The 23,721-nt window shown below is 45.0% G+C and overlaps 1 protein-coding gene across 4 annotated transcripts in view; it reads right to left on the bottom strand.

The window, feature by feature from the left end:
• Nucleotides 1–23,721, bottom strand: part of EFCAB6 (EF-hand calcium binding domain 6) — a 113,520-nt gene that overhangs the window by 36,920 nt on the left and 52,879 nt on the right. For all 4 annotated transcript variants that reach the window (XM_073650009.1, XM_073650008.1, XM_073650010.1 and 1 more), the window contains exons 14-21: nt 23,397–23,557; nt 22,779–22,949; nt 20,989–21,160; nt 13,944–14,058; nt 11,818–11,951; nt 11,389–11,624; nt 9,521–9,617; nt 6,876–6,994 (exon numbers count right to left, since the gene is read on the bottom strand). In XM_073650009.1, the coding sequence (XP_073506110.1) occupies nt 6,876–6,994; nt 9,521–9,617; nt 11,389–11,624; nt 11,818–11,951; nt 13,944–14,058; nt 20,989–21,160; nt 22,779–22,949; nt 23,397–23,557 (1,205 nt within the window). The remainder of the gene's footprint in view (nt 1–6,875; nt 6,995–9,520; nt 9,618–11,388; nt 11,625–11,817; nt 11,952–13,943; nt 14,059–20,988; nt 21,161–22,778; nt 22,950–23,396; nt 23,558–23,721) is intronic.

Below are 23,721 nucleotides of genomic sequence, written 5' to 3'. Positions count from 1 at the left end.
CGAGCCGAGGGAAGCTGTTTCTATTGTGGCAGTATGAAGCACTTCATCCGTTCCTGCCCGGAAAAGCCGGGAAACGCCAGTGTCTAGGACCACTCGGAGAGGTCGTCCTAGACAAAAGTAAGCCCTCTCCGTCTCTGACCTTACCGGTCTCTATTGCTTGGGGAGAAAACCGTCTCTTTGAACTCGCCCATCTGGATTCTGGAGCTGCTGGAAACCTCATCTCCCAGTCTCTGGTAGAGAGATACCATAATCCCACCAAGTCCCTGGCTGAACCATTGTCAGTCGCCTCCGTGGATGGAAGACTTCTCTCGGAGACCATCCTGCTCGTCACCGAACCCATAACCCTGCAGGTGGGAATGCTGCACTCTGAGGAGATCTCATTCCATGTGCTGTCCGGACTTTCTCACTCCCTGTTGCTAGGTCTACCTTGGCTCCAGACACATGAACCCGTATTGAACTGGCGGTCCGGTGAAGTACTCCGATGGGGTCCTGACTGCCATAGGACCTGCCTGGTCCCGGTCCGTCCACTTCGCCCTCAGCCTACTCCAGCTAACTTACCTGGTCTCCCGGCTCCCTACTGGCCCTATGCGGACGTCTTCGGTAAGAAGGAAGCTGAGACGTTGCCACCCCATAGGCCATACGATTGCCCGATCGACCTGGTACCTGGCACCACTCCTCCCCGTGGTCGTATCTACCCATTGTCTGCAGCCGAGACCCGAGCCATGTCTGAGTACATTGAAGAGAATCTGGCTAGGGGATTTATCCGAAAATCTACCTCCCCGGCTGGAGCCGGATTCTTCTTTGTCAAAAAGAAAGACGGCTCGCTACGTCCCTGTATTGACTACAGAGGACTCAATCTCATCACGGTAAAAAACAAATATCCCCTGCCACTCATCTCCGAATTGTTTGACCGTCTCAAGGGCGCCAGGATCTTCTCCAAGCTGGATCTACGAGGAGCGTATAATCTGGTCCGTATCCGTCAAGGAGACGAGTGGAAGACGGCATTCAATACCCGGGACGGTCACTATGAGTACCTTGTGATGCCCTTCGGTCTCTGTAATGCTCCCGCGGTCTTTCAGGAACTAGTCAACGACATCTTCCGTGACCTCCTGTACTCCTGCGTAGTGGTATACCTGGACGATATCTTGGTCTTCTCTCCGGATCTCCCCACACACCGGAGGGATGTTCGTTAGGTCCTGCTTAGGCTTCGGCAGAACCACCTTTACGCCAAATACGAGAAGTGCCTCTTCGATCAGACCTCCCTTCCGTTCTTGGGCTATGTCATCTCCCAAACAGGTCTGCAAATGGATCCCGAGAAGCTCTCTTCCGTTCTAAAATGGCCTCGTCCTGAAGGTTTGAAGGCGATACAGCGATTCCTGGGCTTCGCTAATTATTATCGTCTTTTCATCCCACACTTCTCGTCTCGGACTGCTCCCATATCTGCACTTACCCGTAAGGGGGCTAACCCCAGGACATGGTCGCCTGAAGCCGAGGAGGCCTTCCTTTCCCTAAAGAAAGCCTTCGCCTCTGCTCCCGTCCTGCACCGTCCGGACTGTAATAAACAATTCTACCTGGAGGTTGATGCCTCCTCCTCCAGAGCCGGAGCGGTGCTCACCCAGAAGTCTTCTACCGGGAGAATGGTAACGTGCGGCTTCTTCTCCAAAATCTTCTCCTCGTCGGAGCGCAACTACTCCATTGGAGACCGGGAATTGCTAGCCATCAAATTGGCACTGGGAGAGTGGCGCTATCTGCTTGAAGGGGCTCTCTACCCGGTAATTATCTACACGGATCACAAAAACCTGGCATATCTCCAAAATGCCCAGAGACTCAATCCTCGTCAGGCCCGGTGGTCGTTGTTTTTTGCCCGCTTCGACTTCATTCTTCATTTCCGTCCGGCGGACAAGAACGTCAAAGCTGATGCCTTGTCCCGGTCCTTCCTGTCCTCCGATCAAGAGGAGGAACCTACGCACATCATCGACTCCTCCAAGGTGATGAATGTGGCCCCCTTGGATCTGACTCGTCTTCCACCCGGTAAGACGTTCGTAGCTGTGCCAGATCGGGAGAGGGTTCTTCGCTGGGGACATTCTTCTAAACTAGCTGGCCATGCTGGCCAAAAGAAGACCTTCCAACTTATTACCCGGCATTACTGGTGGCCTACCCTGCGTAAGGACGTGGTAGACTTCGTCGCGGCCTGTTCATCCTGTGCCCGTAACAAAGTTCCCCGACATCTACCTGCCGGCCATCTCCTGCCCCTTCCCGTACCTGCTGCTCCTTGGCAACACATCGCTATGGACTTTATCACCGACCTTCCAGTTTCTGACGGTTGTACTGTCATTTGGGTTGTCGCTGACCGTTTTTCTAAGATGGCCCACTTCATTCCCCTACCTGGTCTTCCGTCTGCACCCGAGCTGGCTAAAGACTTTATCCGCCACATCTTCCGTCTCCATGGTCTGCCCCTCCACATCGTGTCGGATCGTGGGGTTCAGTTCACCTCTCGCTTCTGGAGAGCCACATGTAAGCTGCTGGACATTACCCTGGATTTCTCCTCCGCTTACCACCCTCAGTCCAATGGTCAAGTGGAGCGGATCAATCAGATCTTGTCCAGCTACCTCCGGCACTTCGTTGATGCTCACCACTCGGACTGGGTGGATCTCCTACCATGGGCCGAGTTCTCTTATAACAACCATGAGAGCGAGTCCTCTTCCAAATCCCCGTTCTTTATAGTCGGTGGCCAACATCCCCGGATTCCACTTCCTGTCTCCGTTTCTGTGGACAACCCTGCTGCGGAGTCTCTTGTCAGCGAATTTTCTACTATTTGGGAGAGCACCAGGTTCGCTCTTCTTCTCTCCTCTGAGCGGATGAAGAGATATGCTGATAAGAGACGTCTGGATCCGCCCCAATTCCGTCCGGGAGACAAGGTTTAGCTCTCATCCAAACATGTGCGGCTCAAAGTACCCTCCTACAAGTTGGGTCCTCGATTCATCGGCCCCTTCGAAGTCCTCAGGCAAATTAACCCTGTGGCCTACAAATTAAAACTCCCGGCCACCCTACGGATCCCCAACTCCTTCCACGTATCTCTCCTCAAACCCGTTGTCTTTAACTTTTTTTCCAAAAATCCAGGTGCCCCTCCTGCTCCGGTTTCCGCTGATGACATCTTTGAGGTAGAGAGTATTCTGGCCTCCAAGAGGGTAAGAGGAAAAACCTTTTTTTCTGGTAGATTGGAAGGGGTTTGGTCCTGAGGAGAGAACTTGGGAACCCAGGGAGAACATCAACGCCCCGCTTCTCCTTGAGAAATTTCTTTCTGGCCAAAAAAAGAGGGGCCCTAAAGGGGGGGTACTGTAGCATCGGAGTCTCTGCCCCGTTCTAGGCAGAGACGCCGTCCCTCTCACCTCCCCGCTCCTGGCGCGGCGTCCTCCAGCGCTTCTCTCCCCGCTGCTTCCGGCACGCGCTCCTTCCCCGGCAGTGTGCTTAGGGCGCGCGCGCTCCCCCTCTCTTAAAGGGACCGCGCGCGCCGTCCTAAGGAGTCCCCGGCCAATTGCCGGAGGACCTCCCATATAAAAGGCACCTCCTCCAAAATGGAGGTGCCCGAGCAATGTTGTAGCACTGTTCACTACTCTGCTTCAGCCCTCAGGTCCCGTTGCCAGTTACCTGCCAGATACCTGCCAGATTCCTGCCAGTCTGCTGTCTAATTCGTGCCTGATATCCTGCTACCTGCCTGCTAGCCTGAGGTCCGACGGTCTGCCTTCCAACTTCTGTCAGTCTGTCTAAGGACCAGCTTGCCCGCTCACCTGGGAGCGCACATATTCTACCTGCCTGCTTGCCTGAGGTCCGACGGTCTGCCTTCCAACTCCTGTCAGTCTGTCTAAGGACCAGCTTGCCCGCTCACCTGGGAGCGCTCATCTGCTGCCTGTCTGCTAGCCTACCAGGAGGCTCTGCCGTCACGTGCTGTGACCACCCGCCTGTCCAGAGACTCCTGCCCGCTCACCTGGGAGCGCTCATCTGCTACCTGTCTGTTGGTCTTCCTGGAGGCTCCGCCATCACATGCTGTGACCACCCGATTATCCAGAGACTCTCGCCTGCTCACCTGGGAGCTCACGTCTATCATCTGCCGCCACAGGTCGTACCAATCCTTTACCCAGAGACTGCCCCGGTCACTTGCCGTGACCTCCTGCCCGTTCATCCAGAGACTGCCCCGGTCAATTGCCGTGACCTCCTGCCCGTTCATCCAGAGACTGCTCCGGTCACTTGCCGTGACCTCCTGCCCGTTCATCCAGAGACTGCCCCGGTCACTTGCCATGACCTCCTGTCCATTCATTCAGAGACTGTCCCAGTCACCTGCTGTGACGGCCTGCCCGTCTACCCTGGTCGCCACCCGCTCCCTTACAAGGACCGCCCCCTTGTATAGTAGCTCAGAGGTTCCGCCTCCCAGACCCGTTACAGTTTTCCTACTTTTCTTTTCATTTTCACCCAATAACGTCCCCTCCATGCCTTAGGATAGAAAACAAAAAACATACAGTATGGCAGAAAGTGTTTGCACCCTTGAAATTGTTCCAGAAAATGAAGTATTTCTCCCAGAAAATTATTGCAATTACACATGTTTTGTTATACACGTTTATTTCCTTTGTGTGTATTGGAACAGTGCAAAAAAAAAAAAAACGGAGAAAAAAAGGCAAATTGGATATAATTTCATCAAAAAAATAAAAAAAGGTCCACACAAAATTGTTGGCATCTTTCCAAAATTGTGGGTAAAGAACTTTGTTTCAATCATGTGATGATCGTTCAAACTCACCTGTGACAAGTAACAGTTGTGGGCAATATGAAAATCACACCTGAAACCAGATAAAAAGGGATAAATTGGCTCAATCTTTGCATTGTGTGTCTGTGTGTGCCACACTAAGCATGAAGAACAGAAAGAGGAGAAGAGAACTGTCTGAGGACTTGAGAACCAAAATTTTTAACATGTTTAACAATATCAACAATCTCAAAGTTACAAGTCCATCTCCACAGATCTTGATGTTCCTTTGTCCACAGTGTAAAACATAAATCAAGAAGTTTACAACCCATGGCACTGCGGATAATCTTCCTAGACATGGAAGGCAAAGAAAAACTGCTGAAAAGTTGCAACGCAGGATAGACCGGATGGTGCATAAGCAGCCCCAATCAAGTTCCAATGAATTTCAAGCTGTCCTGCAGGCTCAGGATGCATCAGTGTCAGTGCGAACTATCAGTCAATATTTGAATGAAATAAAATGCTATGACAGGAGACCCAGGAAGACCCCATTGCTAACACAGAGACACAAAAAAGCTAGACTGTAGTTTGCCAAAATGTACGTGAGTAAGCCAAAATACTTGTGGGAAAGCATCTTGTGGACAGATGAGACCAAGATAAAGCTTTTTGGTAAAGTACATCATTCTACTGTTTACTGAAAATGGAATGAGGCTTACAAAGAACATAGTACCTACAGTCAAATATGGTGGAGGTTCAAAGATGTTTTGGGGTTGTTTTGCTGCCTCTGGCACTGGGTGCCTTGACTGTGTGTAAGGCATCATGAATGCTGAATATTACTAAAGGATTTTGGGGTTGCAATGTAGTGCCCAATGTCAGAAAGCTGGGTTTGTGTCCTAGGTCATGGGTCTTACAGCAGGACAATGCCCCCAGAAATGGATGGAAAGAAAGATCTGGAGAGTTCTGTAGTGGCAGCAATGAGTCCGGGTCTAAATCCCATTGAACACCTGTGGAGAGATCCTAAAATTGCTGTTGGGAGAAAACGCCTTAAAATATGAGAGACCTGGAGAAGTTTGCAAAAGAAGAGGGGTCCACAATTCCAGTTGAGAGGTGTAAGAAGTTTTTTGATGTTTATAGGAAGCGATTGATTTTAGTTATTTATTCCAAATGGTGTGCACCAAATATTAAATTGAGGGTGCCAACAATTTTGTCCGGCCCATTTTTGGGGTTGTGTGTGAAATTATGTCTAATTTGCCTTTTTATTCTGTTTTTTTTTTTCCTGTTGTTCCAATACACAAAGGGAATAAACGTATATAACAAAACGTGTGTAATTGTGATAATGTTCTGGGAGAAATACTACATTTTCTGGAACAATTTGAAGGGTGCCAACACTTTTGGCCATAAAAAGAGAGTGAGTGAGAAATGTAGCAAAAATAATTTGAATAAACGAATGAGGAAAAAAAAAATATATATATTTTATTATTATTATTTTAATTATTATAAATATTTCCAAAATTAAAAACAAAAATTAGAGCACAAGCATGAAATAATAAAATGTACTGGTTAAACAAAAAAAACATTTTACTTTTACATTTTTGAGACTAATAATAATAATATTTTATACTTCGATAGTTTTACTGATTTCTTCACTTTTTAGTGACTTTAGAAAAATGTACTTTTAATGCATTTAGAAACAGAATGTGATTTTTTTTTTCTCTTTAAACGTTTCACATTAGAGAAGGAATTTTAATATATCGGACGTAATGAAATATTTTCAATTGTAAAGTATGATAAGTGCAATCAAACCCTCCAGTGTGAGCACTTAGCTACGTCAGAGATGTGCAAATACATTATTAAAAAAAATCAATTTTCATGCAGAGGATTTTTCTATTTTGGTATGAAGTGTGTAATTGGAGTTGATAAGGCTTCACCTTACGTGACGCGGCCCCAAGGCTATTCTATAAGATGCCATATATCTGTCTGTACTGTGCTAGTAATGAGCTGTATCCAGCTGGTAAGGAGGACAGTAAGGCCTACAGAGGTGGGGATAGGCCCCTTGAGTCGAGATCGGTTGGACATTTGATCATCTGGCATCTGTTTTGTTAATCCGGTATTAAAGGGTTTTATCTCGTAATTCCATAGCGCTCACCTTTGCCAGAGTTTCTCAAATTCACTCTTTGTAATAGGAAGAGAAAACCTGTACAAAACATTCCTCAGATCCTTCTTCTGAATGATGCCATTCCCGTCACTGTCGATTTCACAGAACGTCTACAAGACAGAAGCAGCGGAAACGGAAGATAAAAATGGAAAAACAGCGCCACACATGTCTACAGGTTTTAGGTGGAATTGCATCTCTGCAATTTACCTAAATGTTCTGTACATGGCCTTACTGTCATGCGAGTGTCAGCACTATGGGGGCCGTGAAAGCGTGAAATGGGGGGCAACAGTGTGTGCATGGGCACTGTACTGTGTAAGCGGCACCAGTGTGTGTCTGAGCAGCACTGTGGGATCATACTAATACTGTGGGGGTGGGGCATCAAGGGTGCGGGCATTGTATTGTGTAGGAGGCACTGTGGGGGAAGCATACTGTGTGTGTGTGTGGGGGGGGGGGGCATCAGTGTGTGTGTGGGCATCATCCTGTGTGGACAGCACTGTGGGGTCATCATACCATGTGGGGGGCATCCTTATGTGGATACATCATACCATGTGGGGGGCATCATTGTGTGGGCACTGTGGGGCTATCATACTGTGTGGGAGGCATCAATGTGTCTGCAGGCACTATACTGTGAGGGTATTATACTGTGTGTGGGCATCATTCTGTGTAGGCAGCACTGTAGGAGAGTAATACTGTGTAGTGGGCATCAAGGGTGTGGGGACTATACTGTGTAAAAGGAACTGTGGGGGCATCATACTGTGTGGGGGGGGCATCAGTGTGTGTGTGGGCATCATCCTGTGTGGACAGCAGTGTGGGGTCATCACACCGTGGGGGGCATCATTGTGTGGGTACTGTGGGGGCATCACACCGTGGGGGGCATCATTGTGTAGGTACTGTGGGGGCATCATTGTCTGGGCACTATGGGGGTATCATACTTTGTGGGAGGCATCAATGTGTCTGTGGGCACTATACTGTGAGGGCATTATACTGTGTGTGGGCATCAGTCTGTGTAGGCAGCACTGCTGGAGTGTAATACTGAGTAGGGGCATCAAGGGTGTGGGCACTGTACTGTGTAAACGGCACCGTGAAGGCATCATTCTCTGTGGGGGGCATAATACTGTGAGGAGGCATCAATGTGTGTGTGGACACTAATCTGTGAGGGCATTATACTGTGTAGGCAGTATCGTTGTGCGGGTTGGCATTGTGAGAGTACAATGTGTGGATGCCTGGGCGCAATAGTGTGTGTGGGCACTGTGAGGACACTTTACTGTGTGTGATGCACTGTGGTTGCATCATACTGTGTGTGTGACACTGGAATTATACTGTGGGGAGCGGCATTGTACTGTGTATTGGGATTTTACTGTGCTGGAACACTTACCGGCTTTACTAGGGGCAGTATTTCATTGTGGGTGCAAAAAAATAATGGAGCGGGAATAGGGGCATTGCTTAGCATAAAAAATTGCACTTATCCATTTTTCAAATTTGCTAAGTACGGTCAAGATGTACATTAATAAATGCCCATTTTTAATTATTATTTAAAGCCTGCATTTTTAGTATTTCATTTCTAACTTGATTCAAAAGTACAATGTTTGGGTACCGTAATGGGCACCACAGCTGTGCCCAGACAAGGGACCAGTGCTTTGTTTCTTGAATACAGAACACTAATCATTTGGCCTTCCTGGTACTGTTACTGGCCCACAGGTGGATTCAGTGGGCGTCTTTTGACTTGAACTCCAAATGGCAATTGTGATCCTCTAATTATAACTCATGATGCAATGGAGGATAGGGAACAGTTAAGGGGTATCCTCACAGCCCACACTTATCACCTATCCATAGGATCTAAGAGGTGATATCTCATCACTGAGATCCCCATTGTTGGGACCCCCATGATCGCTAGAACAGGACTCCAAAACCCTCGTCTTTTCTTTTTCAGTGAAGAGGAGCATGGAAGGTCCAATTAATCTCAAATTAACTCCTTCCTGACACTGTACGTAGTAGTTCGTCCTATGTCTGGTCCGTATGTATGAAGCGGGTTCAGGATCTCTTGTTTAAAGGAGTTGTCCAATACCCTTATATTGATGGTCTATTTTAAGGAAAGATAATCAATATCAGATCAGTGGGGAGTGTGACACAACTGGCACTCCCGCCGATCAGTTGTTCTTGGTGTGATCAGTTTCGGAGCTGCACAGAACACGCTCCACCACTTGTATAGTGGCTGTAGGAGAGTCTCGTGGATGCACTCCCATTTTGCCGCGAAAAAAAAAGGTTAATGTTTATGGGGTCGAAAACAGCCTTGTATGGGACTCGACTGCCTTCATCAGCAATACAGAAAGGATTGGAGTGGCCGCGAGCACTAAGCTCCTCCTACAGGAAGTGGGCAAAGGATTCTGGGTCTAGTGATCGCTGCGATCTCGGCAATCAGCTTATCTATATGGGAAATGAATATCCTTGAAAAAATAAATAAATTAACCTCTTTAACTCTTTATGGGCTGCGTTTTTGGTCCTTTTAGGATATCATTTGAATAAATCTTTATTTCGCCGGCTGATAGACGCTTCCTGGAGGACAAAGTGTGGCGCAGGGCTGCTGACGCTGCGAACAAGCGCTGGATTAATGAATTAAGTCACACATTTTTTTTTACCTTGGCTAAGTCGTGCCATCTGCCTTGTGCCTTTGTAACGAGATAGTAATGAGCCTGCTCACAGGCCAGATCTGCGCAGTCCTGGCTTTGTTTGGGCCTTCGAGAAATGAAAAGAGTTGGTATTAATTAACGGAGATGTATTCATGTGTGAGCTGGAGGCAGGGCTGCTGCTACAATATGTCGGCGAATGTACGAACGGCAATTATCCTGCAAAGTAACGTTATAATCTGCAAAGAATAGAAAATAATGTTATCAGACAAGAAGAATTATCAAGTGGCACATCATCCCCCCCAGATCTACAAAAAAGCTCTCGAGCATAAAAAATGGTCACCCTTTAGAAGAGCATCCAGAAGAAATGGCATATTAGTGTACGCAGAAAATGTGAATACCATTTTTTAATATCTTACTTTTAAGCTGAGATATGACCCCTTGAAGTTACAGGTCTAAAGCCATAGTCTGCACTACTGAGAGATTCTGATGACGGAGCTGGAAAGCATGGTCTTGGTGCACTCATAACCCAAACATCAGAGTTGGGTTAATATGTCCAGAAACTTCAACAATTTTTATGCTTTTTAGCAGCTTTCTGCCAGCACTATAGGTGCTCTGATTAGCTTTACCCACCATAGCAGCATGGATTACGCTTGGCAATGTCCAATGAACGTGCCTGATGTAAGCTAAAAGTCCCTCTGTTATGTTGGTATGAATTTTGACAGGCACGAGGAAAGGAGATGAGTAACGAAAACTAGCCCACACTTCCTGTAGCGAGAGGTAAAGACATGCTCCCACTTCTGTAGAGAGGTAAAGACATGCTCCCACTTCATGTAGAGACAAAAACCCTCCCAAATTTCCTGTAGAGAAACAAAGACCTGCCTGAACTTCATGTAGTGATAAAGGCCCACCCACACTTCCTATAGAAACTTCCTGTAGATAGACAGAGACCCACTCCCAACTTCCTGTAGATAGACATAGACCCACCCCCAACTTCCTGTAGAAAGACAGAGACCCACCCCCAACTTCCTGTAAAGACAGAGACCCACCCCAACTTCCTGTAAAGACAGAGACCCACCCCAACTTCCTGTAAAGACAGAGACCCACCCCAACTTCCTGTAAAGACAGAGACCCGCTCGCAACTTCCTGTAGAGATAGAGACCCAGTCCAAACTTACTGTAGAGACAGAGATCCTCCCCCAACTTCTTTTGTAGACAGAGACCACCTCAACTTCCTGTAGAAAGACAGAGACCCACCCCCAACTTCCTGTAAAAACAGAGACCCGCCCCCAACTTCCTGTAGAGACAGAGACCACCCCCAACTTCTTGTAGAGACAGAGACCTACCACCAAACTTCCAGTAGAGAGAAAGAGACCCACCCCGACTTCCTGTACAGAGAAAGAGACCCACCCCCAGCTTTCTGTAGAGAGATAGAGACCTTTTTTTGTCTGAGCCCTATATTTATTTAGGGGGTCTGCATTTCTTTATGGGTCCGATCTGGTGGGTGTCTGTATGTGTCTAGTAGGGGTTCTTGTCTGTGGTCTGTACTTATTTTCGTTGTGCTGAAGGGGGCATAACACTCCAAAATTCTGCATTGTGGATTATATATATGTAAGGGGCATGATCAGAAACTCAGTAGAGCCGTCACATTTTTTTATGTGGATTTAAGGGTCTTTTAAACATTTCTCCTGGTATCTTCAAATTTTCTCAAGACATAGAATGTGTGTGACCTAAAAGTAGCCCAGGAAAGCGGCACTACCACAATGGGGACAGTCAACTCCTTAACTGCCATGCCATATCTACATGGTTGACAAGTCTGCACATCAGTCCATTGTTGCAGGTGATATACTGTACATAGGCGTATAGATATACTGTAGGTACCTGTAGAATGAGTTGAGCCATGGCGGGTAGTCCTCTTTCTCCTGCCTTTGTAGTAAGTTAAGGAACTCGGTATAATTTAGGGTGGACATTAGATTCAGTCCGAGGAGGTGGAGGAGACGCTCATATTCCTTCTGATTGATGAGGAACATGAAGCTGTCCAGCAGGTGACGGAAGTCATGCATTGTGATGAGGCCATCCCGGTTGCTGTCCATTTTGTAAAAGGCGCTGTATGTGTCCTAAAGATTAGAAAATCAGATTGGTGACAAGGGTTCGGAGCACACGGGACTGACAGTAGAGTGGTTGGAGTTCCTTGCTGTACCTTCTGTTCAAATAGGAGTTGTGGAAATGTTCAAGAAACTGCTGATGGCTCTTTAAAGATCTGTATTCTATGGACCACGTCAGTATCCCATAATATACATCCATACTCACCCCATAACCTTCTCTTAATTTATCCAGCATCTGGCTGAGACACTCTTCCGCGGTCATGTAATGACACTTGGTCTTATTCACTCGATGATTGGGGCTACTATATAACTTCTCTCCTGGCCCATCTCCTGATGGGACTAATAATAAAATATATTCAGAATAATAAACTATTACAGTAATATACAGTATTTCTAGAATAAAAAAATATATATTTATTTAATCAATTCTTGTTTTTTGGGGGTGTGGCCTCTGAGCAGAATCTCCTTCCCCTTCTGGCAGCCTGAGTCTCCTTCCCCATCTGGCAGCTGACAATATAAGCTTTACTTACAGTGTTCTCAGCTATACTGCTATTCTTGACTGCTTGTCAGGGAAAAGAGCAGAGCCTGTGCATTAGCACATAAGCTCTGCTCCTTTCCGGACAAGCAGGCAGGGAGCTGTAGGGAGGTAGGGAGAATGACTGAGCATGTGTGTCCGCTAGTACTCAGGTTATTCCATGGACCTGCTCATTGTTGTTTACATTGAACACCACTATGCAAATAATTACTCTTCATTCAATCATTTTCTAACAGCAGGTAAATGGCAAACATAACGATCTAACAGTGAATGTATGATTTATTGGTGGTGTAACAATTTTAAAGACAGCTTTAATATGATAAGATTTACGTGGTGTTCTCTACAAGACACATATTTTCCCACATCATTTACAGAGACGCAGTCAGAGGAAAACAGGCTGATAAGGGTTGGAAATTTTAACATGCAATCACAAAACATATCTTATATATTAATTTAGCTGTGCAGAGAAATTACATCAGAGATGGAGAATGGCACATTAACCAGTTCAGGACTGGGCCACCCCCCACCCCCATTCCTGACGAGGCACATTTTCGAGTTTTTTTTGTACATTCTGTTTTAAGAACTGTAGATATTTTTCTCTTTCAGATATTCAAATAATTTTTGCATCTTTTTTTCATACTATGTGGGACCAAATTTTTAAGTTATTTTCTTTTTTTTTTTGCTACTATCAGAGGTAAAGAAAAAGAGAAAGTGTCAGTTTTTCCCATTTTTTTTTTCGGGCAGTATCAGCTTTTATTTCCTCCTTTTCATTAATTATTTATTCATTCATTCATTTCACACATTGTGCCACGCATAAAAGACCTCTTGGGGGGAGAATTTGCATCATTTAATTTTTTTTTTCCTGATTTTCCGTGTAACTGGGGGGCTAATATACCAGCCCCAGTTACAGGGAAATTAGGTAAAAACAATGAAATGATGAAATATTTTTTTTTACCTGATTTTTCCTGTAACTGGGGCTGGTATATTAGGAAGGGTATATCGTGTAGCCTTATATCATAGGGCCTGGTAGCATGGATAGGGATGTGTAGACTTATTTGTGTATGTGTTGTGTGTTTTTTGCACTATATCACCTTTTTTTGCACCTAGTCACTTTATCCTGAGGACACTCAATACCCAATGATCTGGGTCCACTCGGGTCACCGATTCAGCTGGTAATCAAAGGTTGAGATTGCTATTTGTATTTGTTAATTGGACATAGTACTTCATCCATGAGTTCAGATCTCACCATATAGTATGCATAAAATTTGAGTGACCCAACGTGGCTCTTTGTGTCCTCTAGATTGGATATTTGTCTGTCAGTCAGTATTTTAAAATTACCTAATAAAGTATAGATTTTATTTTTGAGGTTACATGTTAACTCTATTTTAGTCCTCAAAACTATTTATAAAATTGTTTATTCACTGGTATATTAGCCCCAATTACATGAGAAATTCATCCTCTTTGTTGCATAGCAGACCTAGGACCCAGCAACTCCTACTCCCTCCCTGCACATAGTTTGCTGGATCCAGAGGAGGAAGCACTGTAAGTGCGATCGGTAAGGCAGAGATGGCAATAAACCGTCTCTGTCTTCTCATAGAGGAGTTTGATAGAAAATGATGTGTCTTCAGACATAACTAAAATAATATATGATATTTATGTGATTATATTTTCCTATTTCCCAACCTTACTGTAATATTAAGTGATGTGTAGACTATCCCTTTATTTTATTTTTTTATTATATGCCATAGACGCATCAGACTTTGATATGATGATGCTGTTATTTAAAGAAACTATACCTTCGAATAATGACACAAAATCCAGATAACTAAGGCCTTCCTTTGTAAATCCCAATTTTTTAGTTAATGCATTAAACTGCTCCTCATCTAGTTGCAGCTCGTGATCCTGCAGAACCTGCGGAAAAGGAGACGTACACATTCAGATACGTGTGTGCCGAATTCCGAAGGTGCAAATTGTCAGATAACAGAAGAGTTGAGGAATTTACAGTGAAGGGATGTATGATATCAAGTATTTCCAAGTGTGTTAATGAATGGAACGTGCTCTCCGAGGAGTTGGGAAAAAAAAATAAAAAATACCGCCACAGGGAACCACAAAAATATTCCGTAACTTTATTATTTTATTTTTTTTCTTTCAAAAGTTTCCTTTGGGTCTCGTGGGTAAAATATCTTCCTTCTCCCGGGAAGGAGAAGCATCTTACATAACGAGGACTTGACAGATGAGATGCAATGAATTATTTCAGGAGACTTAACTGGTTGAATGACAGCAGCCATCCAAAATGAACATTTTCATTTCTTCCGTGCTTGACAGCAGGGAAATGTTTTTATTTTTTTATTCTTTTTTTTTTTTCTTTAAGACAACAAGTCTTTATAAGTTGTTAATTTAGTCATAAATAATTTAAATTAGGGCGCACATATGTATGGGCTTATGCTCTGTGCAGGTAAATATGCAAATCTAATACCTAGCGGGGGACCTAAAAATAAATACATTTCAATAAAATACCTATTTTTTTTTATATGTTACACTAAAATAGAACTAAAATAAAACATATTATACCTGCCACTAAAATTTAAAGGGATCCACCAGATTTAACAAATTTTGCCCTGGTCTGTCAGCTGGACCTTCCCCATCCAATTACTAAAATTAAGTGGTCCCATGGCATGGGGCCGGACTGATAAACCTAGAAAAATTATATTGTTTCTCTGTTTTTAGTATGCAGGACTTTCTACATGATCCTGTTAATCTTGTAGATGTCTTGCAGAGGGATATAGGGAGAGGTGGAGCTATTATACTGTATGTATTGCTGTGGGGCCATCATATTGTATATAGGGAGCTGTGGGGCCATCATACTGTATATAGGGAGACAATGTGGGTATCATACTTTATATAGGGGCTGTGGAGTCATCATACTGTATTACAGAGGACCTTTGGGGCATCATACTGTGTATAAGCAGGTGTGGGACCATCATACTGTAAAGGGGGACTATGAGGACATCATACTTTAAATAGGGGTCTGTGGGGTCATCAGACTGTATTACAGAGGACCTGTGGGGCCATCATACGGTGTATAGGGATCTGTCGGGCCATCATACTCCCTATAGGGAGCTATGGGGCAATCATACTGTACATAGGGGGCTATGTAGACATCATCCTTTATACACAGCTTTATACAGGGAGCTGTGGGGTCATCATACTGTATTACAGAGGACCTGTGGGGCATCATACTGTGTATAAGCAGGTGTGGGACCATCATACTGTAAAAAGGAGACTATAAGGACATCATACTTTAAATAGGGGGCTGTGGGGTCATCATACTGTATTAGAGAGGCCCTGTGGGGCCATCATACTGTGCAAAGGGAGCTGTCGGGCCATCATACTCTATATAGAGAGCTGTGGGGCCATCATACTGTACAAAGGGGGCTATGTAGATATCATCCTTTATACAGGGAGCTATGGGGTCATCATACTGTATTACAGAGGACCTGTGGGCCATCATACTGTGTATAGGGGGTTGTGGGGTCGCAGTACACTAGGCACCGCAATGCGAAACCATTTACTTGTAGGACACAGTGATGGAGCAGCTACACAGAGCGAAGTTTGACCATGCAACCTCTCTCGTGCTCTGTAACTCCAGCCAGAATACGATCCATGCCCTAATGGGATTTTGCTAAGTAGCCCTGGTCCTATTTTAATTTCAGAAAGACCCTAATAACAGAAAACTAGTCGGAGCCCATGACCTCTCAATTAAGGTCTATAAATAATGTGTTATATGTGAAGCATACTTGCCAAACATCCTCATTTTCACGAGACTTATCCACAAATTGGGTCCTCCAAAAGGGAGGGGCTTTTGGAGGTGGAGGTGGAGGTGAAGGTGGAGTCTCCGAGGAGAAAAGGGTGATACTTAGAATTCCCCAAAAGGTGGGATTCAAGCGTTGGAAAGTATGGCAAAACAGACGTGATCACATACTAGTACGGCCATTATCACTCCAAGGAAATTAAAGAAAAGATTAACAGGGGGTTTAATAAGTATCATTAATAAATAAGCTAGCCTAAGTTTTCGAACTCTCGGACAAGGACTTTAGCTAAACAAAAAGTGACATGGAGCTGATCTCTTGAAGTTGTTCGTGTGATTAGGCAACCTTCAAGATGGCTGAGTTTATGATATTCAGTCATTTCCGATCTTTACATATCGTGATATTTTAATGGTTGTCCTACAGCTTTCCTACAGTCGCAAAAAAAAACAAAGAACCGTCAATGGGGTCAAGAGGACCAGGATGTGTGAACTGTTTAGCCCCATATGGCACATAAAGGCCCAAAAACTCTCGTTACCGTACCCAGAGACCCATCTGTAGACAACATTGTTTCAGGGTTCTTGCCCAATAACCTTCTCTGCGCTGATGAGGGGCAAAAACCCTGAAACAGCGCTGTGTACAGATTCTTGCCCAATAACTTTCACTGCGCTAATGAGAGGCAAAAACCCTGAAACAGTGCTGTCTACAGATACATCTTTGGTTTAGCCGGTATTTATTTATTGTACTAACTTATATAGCGCCATAAATTCCACAGCACTTTACAGACATTATCGACACTGTCCCCATTGGGGCTCTCAATCTAAATTCCCTATCAGTATGTCTTTGGAGTGTGGGAGGAAACTGGAGAACCCAGAGGAAACCCACGCAAACACGGGGAGAACATACAAACTCTTTGCAGATTTTGTCCTTGGTGGGATTTGAACCCAGGACCCCAGCGCAACAAGGCTGCAGTGCTAACCACTGAGCCACCGTACAGTGCTAACCAAGGAGCCACTGTGCTGCCCATATGAGGTAATCTGCATATTTCTTTTTTGCCATGGGGCATTGCCTTTAAGATAAGTCTCCATACTGAGAGCCAGTATCCCACAACCCGTACTATCTAAATAATTACCGAATAGGCACAAACAATACAAACGCTAACGTTTTAAGCTTTTACTTATCGACTTATAATAAAAAATACAAAATATTTTATTTCAACTTTTCTAAAATATCATCTATGATTTCATCACTAATTGGGAGAAAATCTTTTTTTTTTTCTTTATTATTGGAGCTTATGTGGCAGATCGCTCCTGTTTTATCTACCGCGTTGTGTATTTTTTTTTCTCTTTTTTTTTGCAGTAAGTGTTAATTGCTAAGTGTATAAAGAGGATGATTTGTGGCTCGTGGGGCTACGCGATGTGTTAACAGAATGAGAAATCTCTCATTAACAACTTGACACTGTGCTCGTTGTGCTAAGAAGTCTCACAGTACAACAGAATGAGCCTTTTCATCAGCGCGAGCCCCGAGTCAACCTGTGATCGCTATTATGTAACATCTCACAATTAAATGGATTTGACATGTGACAAGCCAATGAGAATTGCATGGGGTGTGGGGGAGGGGGATGAATCGCTCTAATTAGCCTCTGATTATTTTTTTATTCCATGTACATTTTTGATGATGTTCGAAAAGTTTGCTTCCAACCAGTTAGAAATGATACAATGAAAGACCAGGCCGACCGTACCAGATACGGACAACTTCTGTTGATCATTGTACGGTTACAAAGTGCGACGGCGACATAAGTTAAAAGCCCATCTGTAGGGTGCTACTGGCAAACACTTATTCCCTCCCGCCAGTGGGCATGGTCTTCAGATTCCCCTGAGTGACCCTATAAACACTTAGTGAAAACTACATAAATAGAGTCAACAGAGTGTCCACCATAGTGTCTCATCACAAACAGTTCCTTCCCAGCACTAGGGGACACGCCATGCTGTTATTTGGAAACTTTCACTGGTCCCACTGAAGTCTATCTGACCATCCATCACCATCTACGGGCCTCAGTACTGGGGGACACCCAAGCTGTTATCTGGAAACCTTCACTGCCACAGAAGGTCCCACTGAAGTCTATCTGACCATCCATCACCATCTACGGGCTTCAGTACTGGGGGACACCCACGCTGTTATCTGGAAACCTTCACTGCCACAGAATGTCCCACTGAAGTCTATCTGAACATCCATCACCATCTACGGGCCTCAGTACTGGGGGACACACACGCTGTTATCTGGAAACCTTCACTGCCACAGAAGGTCCCACTGAAGTCTATCTAACCATCCATCACCATCTACGGGCCTCAGTACTGGGGGACACCCAAGCTGCTATCTGGAAACCTTCACTGCCACAGAAGGTCCCACTGAAGTTTATTTGACCATCCATCACCAGCTACGGTCCTCAGTACTGGGGGACACCCACGCTGTTATTTGGAAACCTTCACTGCCACAGAAGGTCCCACTGAAGTCTATCTGACCATCCATCACCATCTACGTGCCTCAGTACTGGGGGACACAACATGCTTTTATCTGGAAACCTTCACTGCCACAGAAGGTCCCACTGAAGTCTATCTGACCATCCATCACCATCTACGTGCCTCAGTACTGGGGGACACGACATGCTTTTATCTGGAAACCTTCACTGCAACAGCAGGTCCCACTGAAGTCTATCTGACCATCCACCTATAAACACCTTGTTGACTCTATTTATGTAGTTTCCACTGAGCGTCCACCATAGTGTCTCATCACATACAGTGCCTTCCCAGTACTGGTGGACACGCCATGCTGTTATCTGGAAACCTTCACTGCCACAGAAGGTCCCACTGAAGTCTATCTGACCATCCATCACCATCTACGGGCTTCAGTACTGGGGGACACCCACGCTGTTATCTGGAAACCTTCACTGCCACAGAATGTCCCACTGAAGTCTATCTGACCATCCATCACCATCTACGGGCCTCAGTACTGGGGGACACACACGCTGTTATCTGGAAACCTTCACTGCCACAGAAGGTCCCACTGAAGTCTATCTAACCATCCATCACCATCTACGGGCCTCAGTACTGGGGGACACCCAAGCTGCTATCTGGAAACCTTCACTGCCACAGAAGGTCCCACTGAAGTTTATTTGACCATCCATCACCATCTACGGGCCTCAGTACTGGGGGACACCCACGCTGTTATTTGGAAACCTTCACTGCCACAGAAGGTCCCACTGAAGTCTATCTGACCATCCATCACCATCTACGGGCCTCAGTACTGGGGGACACGACATGCTTTTATCTGGAAACCTTCACTGCAACAGCAGGTCCCACTGAAGTCTATCTGACCATCTACCTATAAACACCTTGTTGACTCTATTTATGTAGTTTTCACTGAGCGTCCACCATAGTGTCTCATCACATACAGTGCCTTCCCAGTACTGGTGGACACGCCATGCTGTTATTTGGAAACCTTCACTGCCACAGAAGGTCCCACTGAAGTCTATCTGACCATCTATCACCATCTACAGGCTTCTGTGGGTCACTGGTGGTACCCTTTATCAGAACAGGAACCCATTTCTCATGGATGTGGTGCACTAGAGCATCCACCATATTGTCTCATCACAAACAGTGCCTTCCCAGTACTTGGGGACACGCCATGCTGTTAATTGGAAACCTTCACTGCCACAGAAGGTCCCACTGAAGTCTATCTGACCATCTATCACCATCTACGGGCTTCTGTGGGTCAGTGGTGGTACCCTTTATCAGAACAGGATCCCCTTTCTCATGGATGTGGTGCACTAGAGCGTCCACCATATTGTCTCATCACAAACAGTGCCTTCACAGTACTGGGGGACACGCCATGCTGTTATTTGGAGACCTTCACTGCCACCGAAGGTCCCACTGAAATCTATCTGCCAATCCACCTATAAACACTTTGTTGACTCTATTTATGTAATTTTCACTGAGCATCCACCATTGTGTCTCATCATAAACAGTGCCTTCACAGTACTGGGGGACACGCCATGCTGTTATTTGGAGACCTTCACTGCCACCGAAGGTCCCACTGAAATCTATCTGCCAATCCACCTATAAACACTTTGTTGACTCTAGTTATGTAATTTTCACTGAGCGTCCACCACTGTGTCTCATCATAAACAGTGCCTTCCCAGCACTTGGGGACACGCCATGCTGTTATTTGAAAACCTTCACTGCCACAGAAAGTCCCAATGAAGTCTATCTGACCATCCATCACCATCTACGGGCCTATGGTGGTACCCTTGCTCAGCACAGGATCCTAATTCTCTTGGATGTGGTGCACTAGGTGACTAACCCCCAGTACGGTAACTTGCTTGAATTAGCCCAGTGGGTTCAGACCTCAAGCACTAGATTTACTACGGTCTCTATATTTGCAATGCAGTCTCATTCAGTCCTCTAAACCGTGGTTATGTTGGTACACCAGGTGCCCTCTTTGATTTACTCATTCTTTCTTCAGATGTCCAATTACAGTGGTCTTATTTGCTCCCGCTATAGCACCATGATTAATGTTCTCTCCGACTCTGAGCCCAAAGAAGAATATTAGAGACTGTTCTGGGTTTCCACTAACTTTACTGAACTTTGCAGAGAGCCACCACCTCAACCCCACTGGTCCTTGGGTCAATCACTCAGCTAACTCTGCTGCCACTCTTGGTCGATCTTTTTGCAGCACCCCTTAGCTACTGTCGCTAACTTGAGCCTACTCATTATAACAACCTCTACATCTGTTTCCAGTCACCCCAAGTTCATCTCCTCTTGAACTCAGCTGTATTTTTTACTAGCAGACACACCCCTAAAAAAAATTCCTCACACCCACTCTTATATTGCTGCATAGCTGGAGCTGGACAAATTTTCTGTGATTGAAACGTAGGAGACAACAAGCTGGAAGCTCTCATTTGTAATTTCAGGAAACTCAAAGAATTTGATTCTCCAACTACAGGGTTACCAATACACTGGCACAAGGCTAAGCTTACCTTTCTAAAATCTTTTTTTGTGACTTTTCCATTTGGTTGTTTGTTGCAGGCAAGAAAACTTTCCTTTATGGAATACTCATGTTTGGTGAAGCAGTCCTTTAACTTGTCAATCACCTCATCCACAGTAATCTTCCTGATCAGGTTGCTGGCCTGATTATCAATCTCTTTCATTCTTGTAATAAAGTGAAATACATGTCAGTAAGTTGGGACTGTGACATGGATAGAATTAAATAACTAAAAGAGGGGGAAATCCAGCCAAAAATATCATGGGTGGAGCTACTGAGCTCAGTCTTGGATAATGTCAGTGATCTAAGCTTTCTGGACTCCATCTTTGTGATCTTATGGATTGTTTACTCCACTTTCCGTCCCTTTATAAAGATAGTACACTTATATAACTACTTTAACTAATGTTGAGGCTGCTGTAATCACAGGACCTAATGTTGAGGCTGCTGTAATCACAGGAAGTAATGTTGAAGCTGCTGTAATCACAGGACCTAATGTTGAGGCTGCGGTAATCACAGGACCTAATGTTGAGGCTGCTGTAATCACAGTACCTAATGTTGAGGCGGCTGTAATCACAGGACCTAATGTTGAGGCGGCTGTAATCACAGGACCTAATGTTGAGGCTGCTGTAATCACAGGACCTAATGTTGAGGCTGCTGTAATCACAGGACCTAATGTTGAGGCTGCTGCAATCACAGGAAGTAATGTTGAGGCGGCTGTAATCACAGGACCTAATGTTGAGGCTGCTGTAATCACAGGACCTAATGTTGAGGCTGCTGTAATCACAGTACCTAATATTGAGCCTGCTGTAATCACAGGACCTAATGTTGAGGCTTCTGTAATCACAGGACCTAATGTTGAGGCTGCTGTAATCACAGGACCTAATGTTGAGGCTGCTGTAATCACAGGACCTAATGTTGAGGCTGCTGTAATCACAGGACCTAATGTTGAGACTGCTGTAATCACAGGACCTAATGTTGAGGCTGCTGTAATCACAGGACCTAATGTTGAGGCTGCTGTAATCACAGGACCTAATGTTGAGGCTGCTGTAATCACAGGACCTAATGTTGAGGCTGCTGTAATCACAGGACCTAATGTTGAGGCTGCTGTAATTACAGGACCTAATGTTGAGGCTGCTGTAATCACAGGACCTAATGTTGAGGCTGCTGTAATCACAGGACCTAATGTTGAGGCTGCTGTAATCACAGGACCTAATGTTGAGACTGCTGTAATCACAGGACCTAATGTTGAGGCTGCTGTAATCACAGGACCTAATGTTGAGGCTGCTGTAATCACAGGACCTAATGTTGAGGCTGCTGTAATCACAGGACCTAATGTTGAGGCTGCTGTAATCACAGGACCTAATGTTGAGGCTGCTGTAATCACAGGACCTAATGTTGAGACTGCTGTAATCACAGGACCGAATGTTGAGGCTGCTGTAATCACAGGACCTAATGTTGAGCCTGCTGTAATTAGAGGACCTAATGTTGAGGCTGCTGTAATCACAGGACGTTATTAATTCACCTCCATAGACAGCTTGAAATCCTCTCTTTCAACAAGATATTCTGGTTATTTTATCCATCTATCATATATATCATATCTATCTATCCATCTGGCTCTCAGCAGGGAGAGAGTAAAGGGTTACAGTAATACTGAAATATTGAGCCAGAGACACAAATGAGATTAAGGAGCTTCATGGTGTCTACATAAATAGAATATACTGTAGATTGATTGAATGGGAATCATGGTTGCACTTATTTTAGGGTTAAGAACATGATTTAAGTTACCTGTCTGAATGGTCAAACTGCCTTAATTCTTCTTGGAACTGGTTTCTTTCAAATATGTCAGTGCTTACGCCATTGGTGTCACCAGCGCAAGAGACACACACCCCCAAGTCTTGCAGGAACTGCATGATCGGCACGGCATCAGAAGGGCCATAATTGTATTGATCGAAAATCCTGAAAAGTACAAAATGTATCAAAATTGGAAAACTGAATGTAATATCAGAAAACTAGAGACTAGGTTGTCGTCTTTGTGGAGGTTCCCATTAAAAGGCATGAAAAAGAGATCTAAAAAAAATTCAGCAGTGGTGAAGCTGTGGGTCTGAACTGTCAATCAAGCAGGAGCACCTGCCCATCCATCAAGCAGGAAAACAGAAGACTGGAGAGGCTCCAGGAAAATCATCTGTGGAGTAACCCCTTAGACAAGAAACACCTTCAGTGTAGGTTATACAACTAAAGTCACCATTTAGCCTTAGCCGGTGTAGGCCAAGTATGGGCTGCAATGTCCGGCTTGGCCGTGGGTCTCCTGACCTGAAGTCATCAGGAGACCCATAGCTGGTATGACCATTGTCAGGTATGTGAAGCCGGCCTTCGTCATACCAAATGTATTAGTCTACACCGTACATCTGACAGTGATCATCTGACGCTGAGGGACAATATGACTGAAGGATTCTTTTCAACTGGTCCCTGCTGATCACTCCAGATCCTTTGGTGTCACATGATTGGATTGCCTTGTAGAAGTCCTTCCAGTGTGTAGTGATCTTGTCTCGGAGAATGTCTTCCACCTGCGATCAAAAAATGTACGAAATGTTGCAGCAGTCACTTATTTCAATTAATTTATTTTAAATGGGTATTTTTCTCCAATCCATAGTTATCCCTTATGTTTAGGAGAGGGGATAAACAAATGATTGCTAGGGGTCCGAACACCTGAACCCCCACACCACCACAT

This window comes from Phyllobates terribilis, unplaced genomic scaffold (genome assembly GCF_046119375.1).
Source record: "Phyllobates terribilis strain yellow unplaced genomic scaffold, ASM4611937v1 Scaffold_10__3_contigs__length_209671492, whole genome shotgun sequence".
NCBI classification, from domain to species: Eukaryota; Metazoa; Chordata; class Amphibia; order Anura; family Dendrobatidae; genus Phyllobates; species Phyllobates terribilis.
The sequence above is the reverse complement of the archived record's forward strand: the minus strand, read 5'-3'. Positions and strand labels throughout refer to the sequence as shown.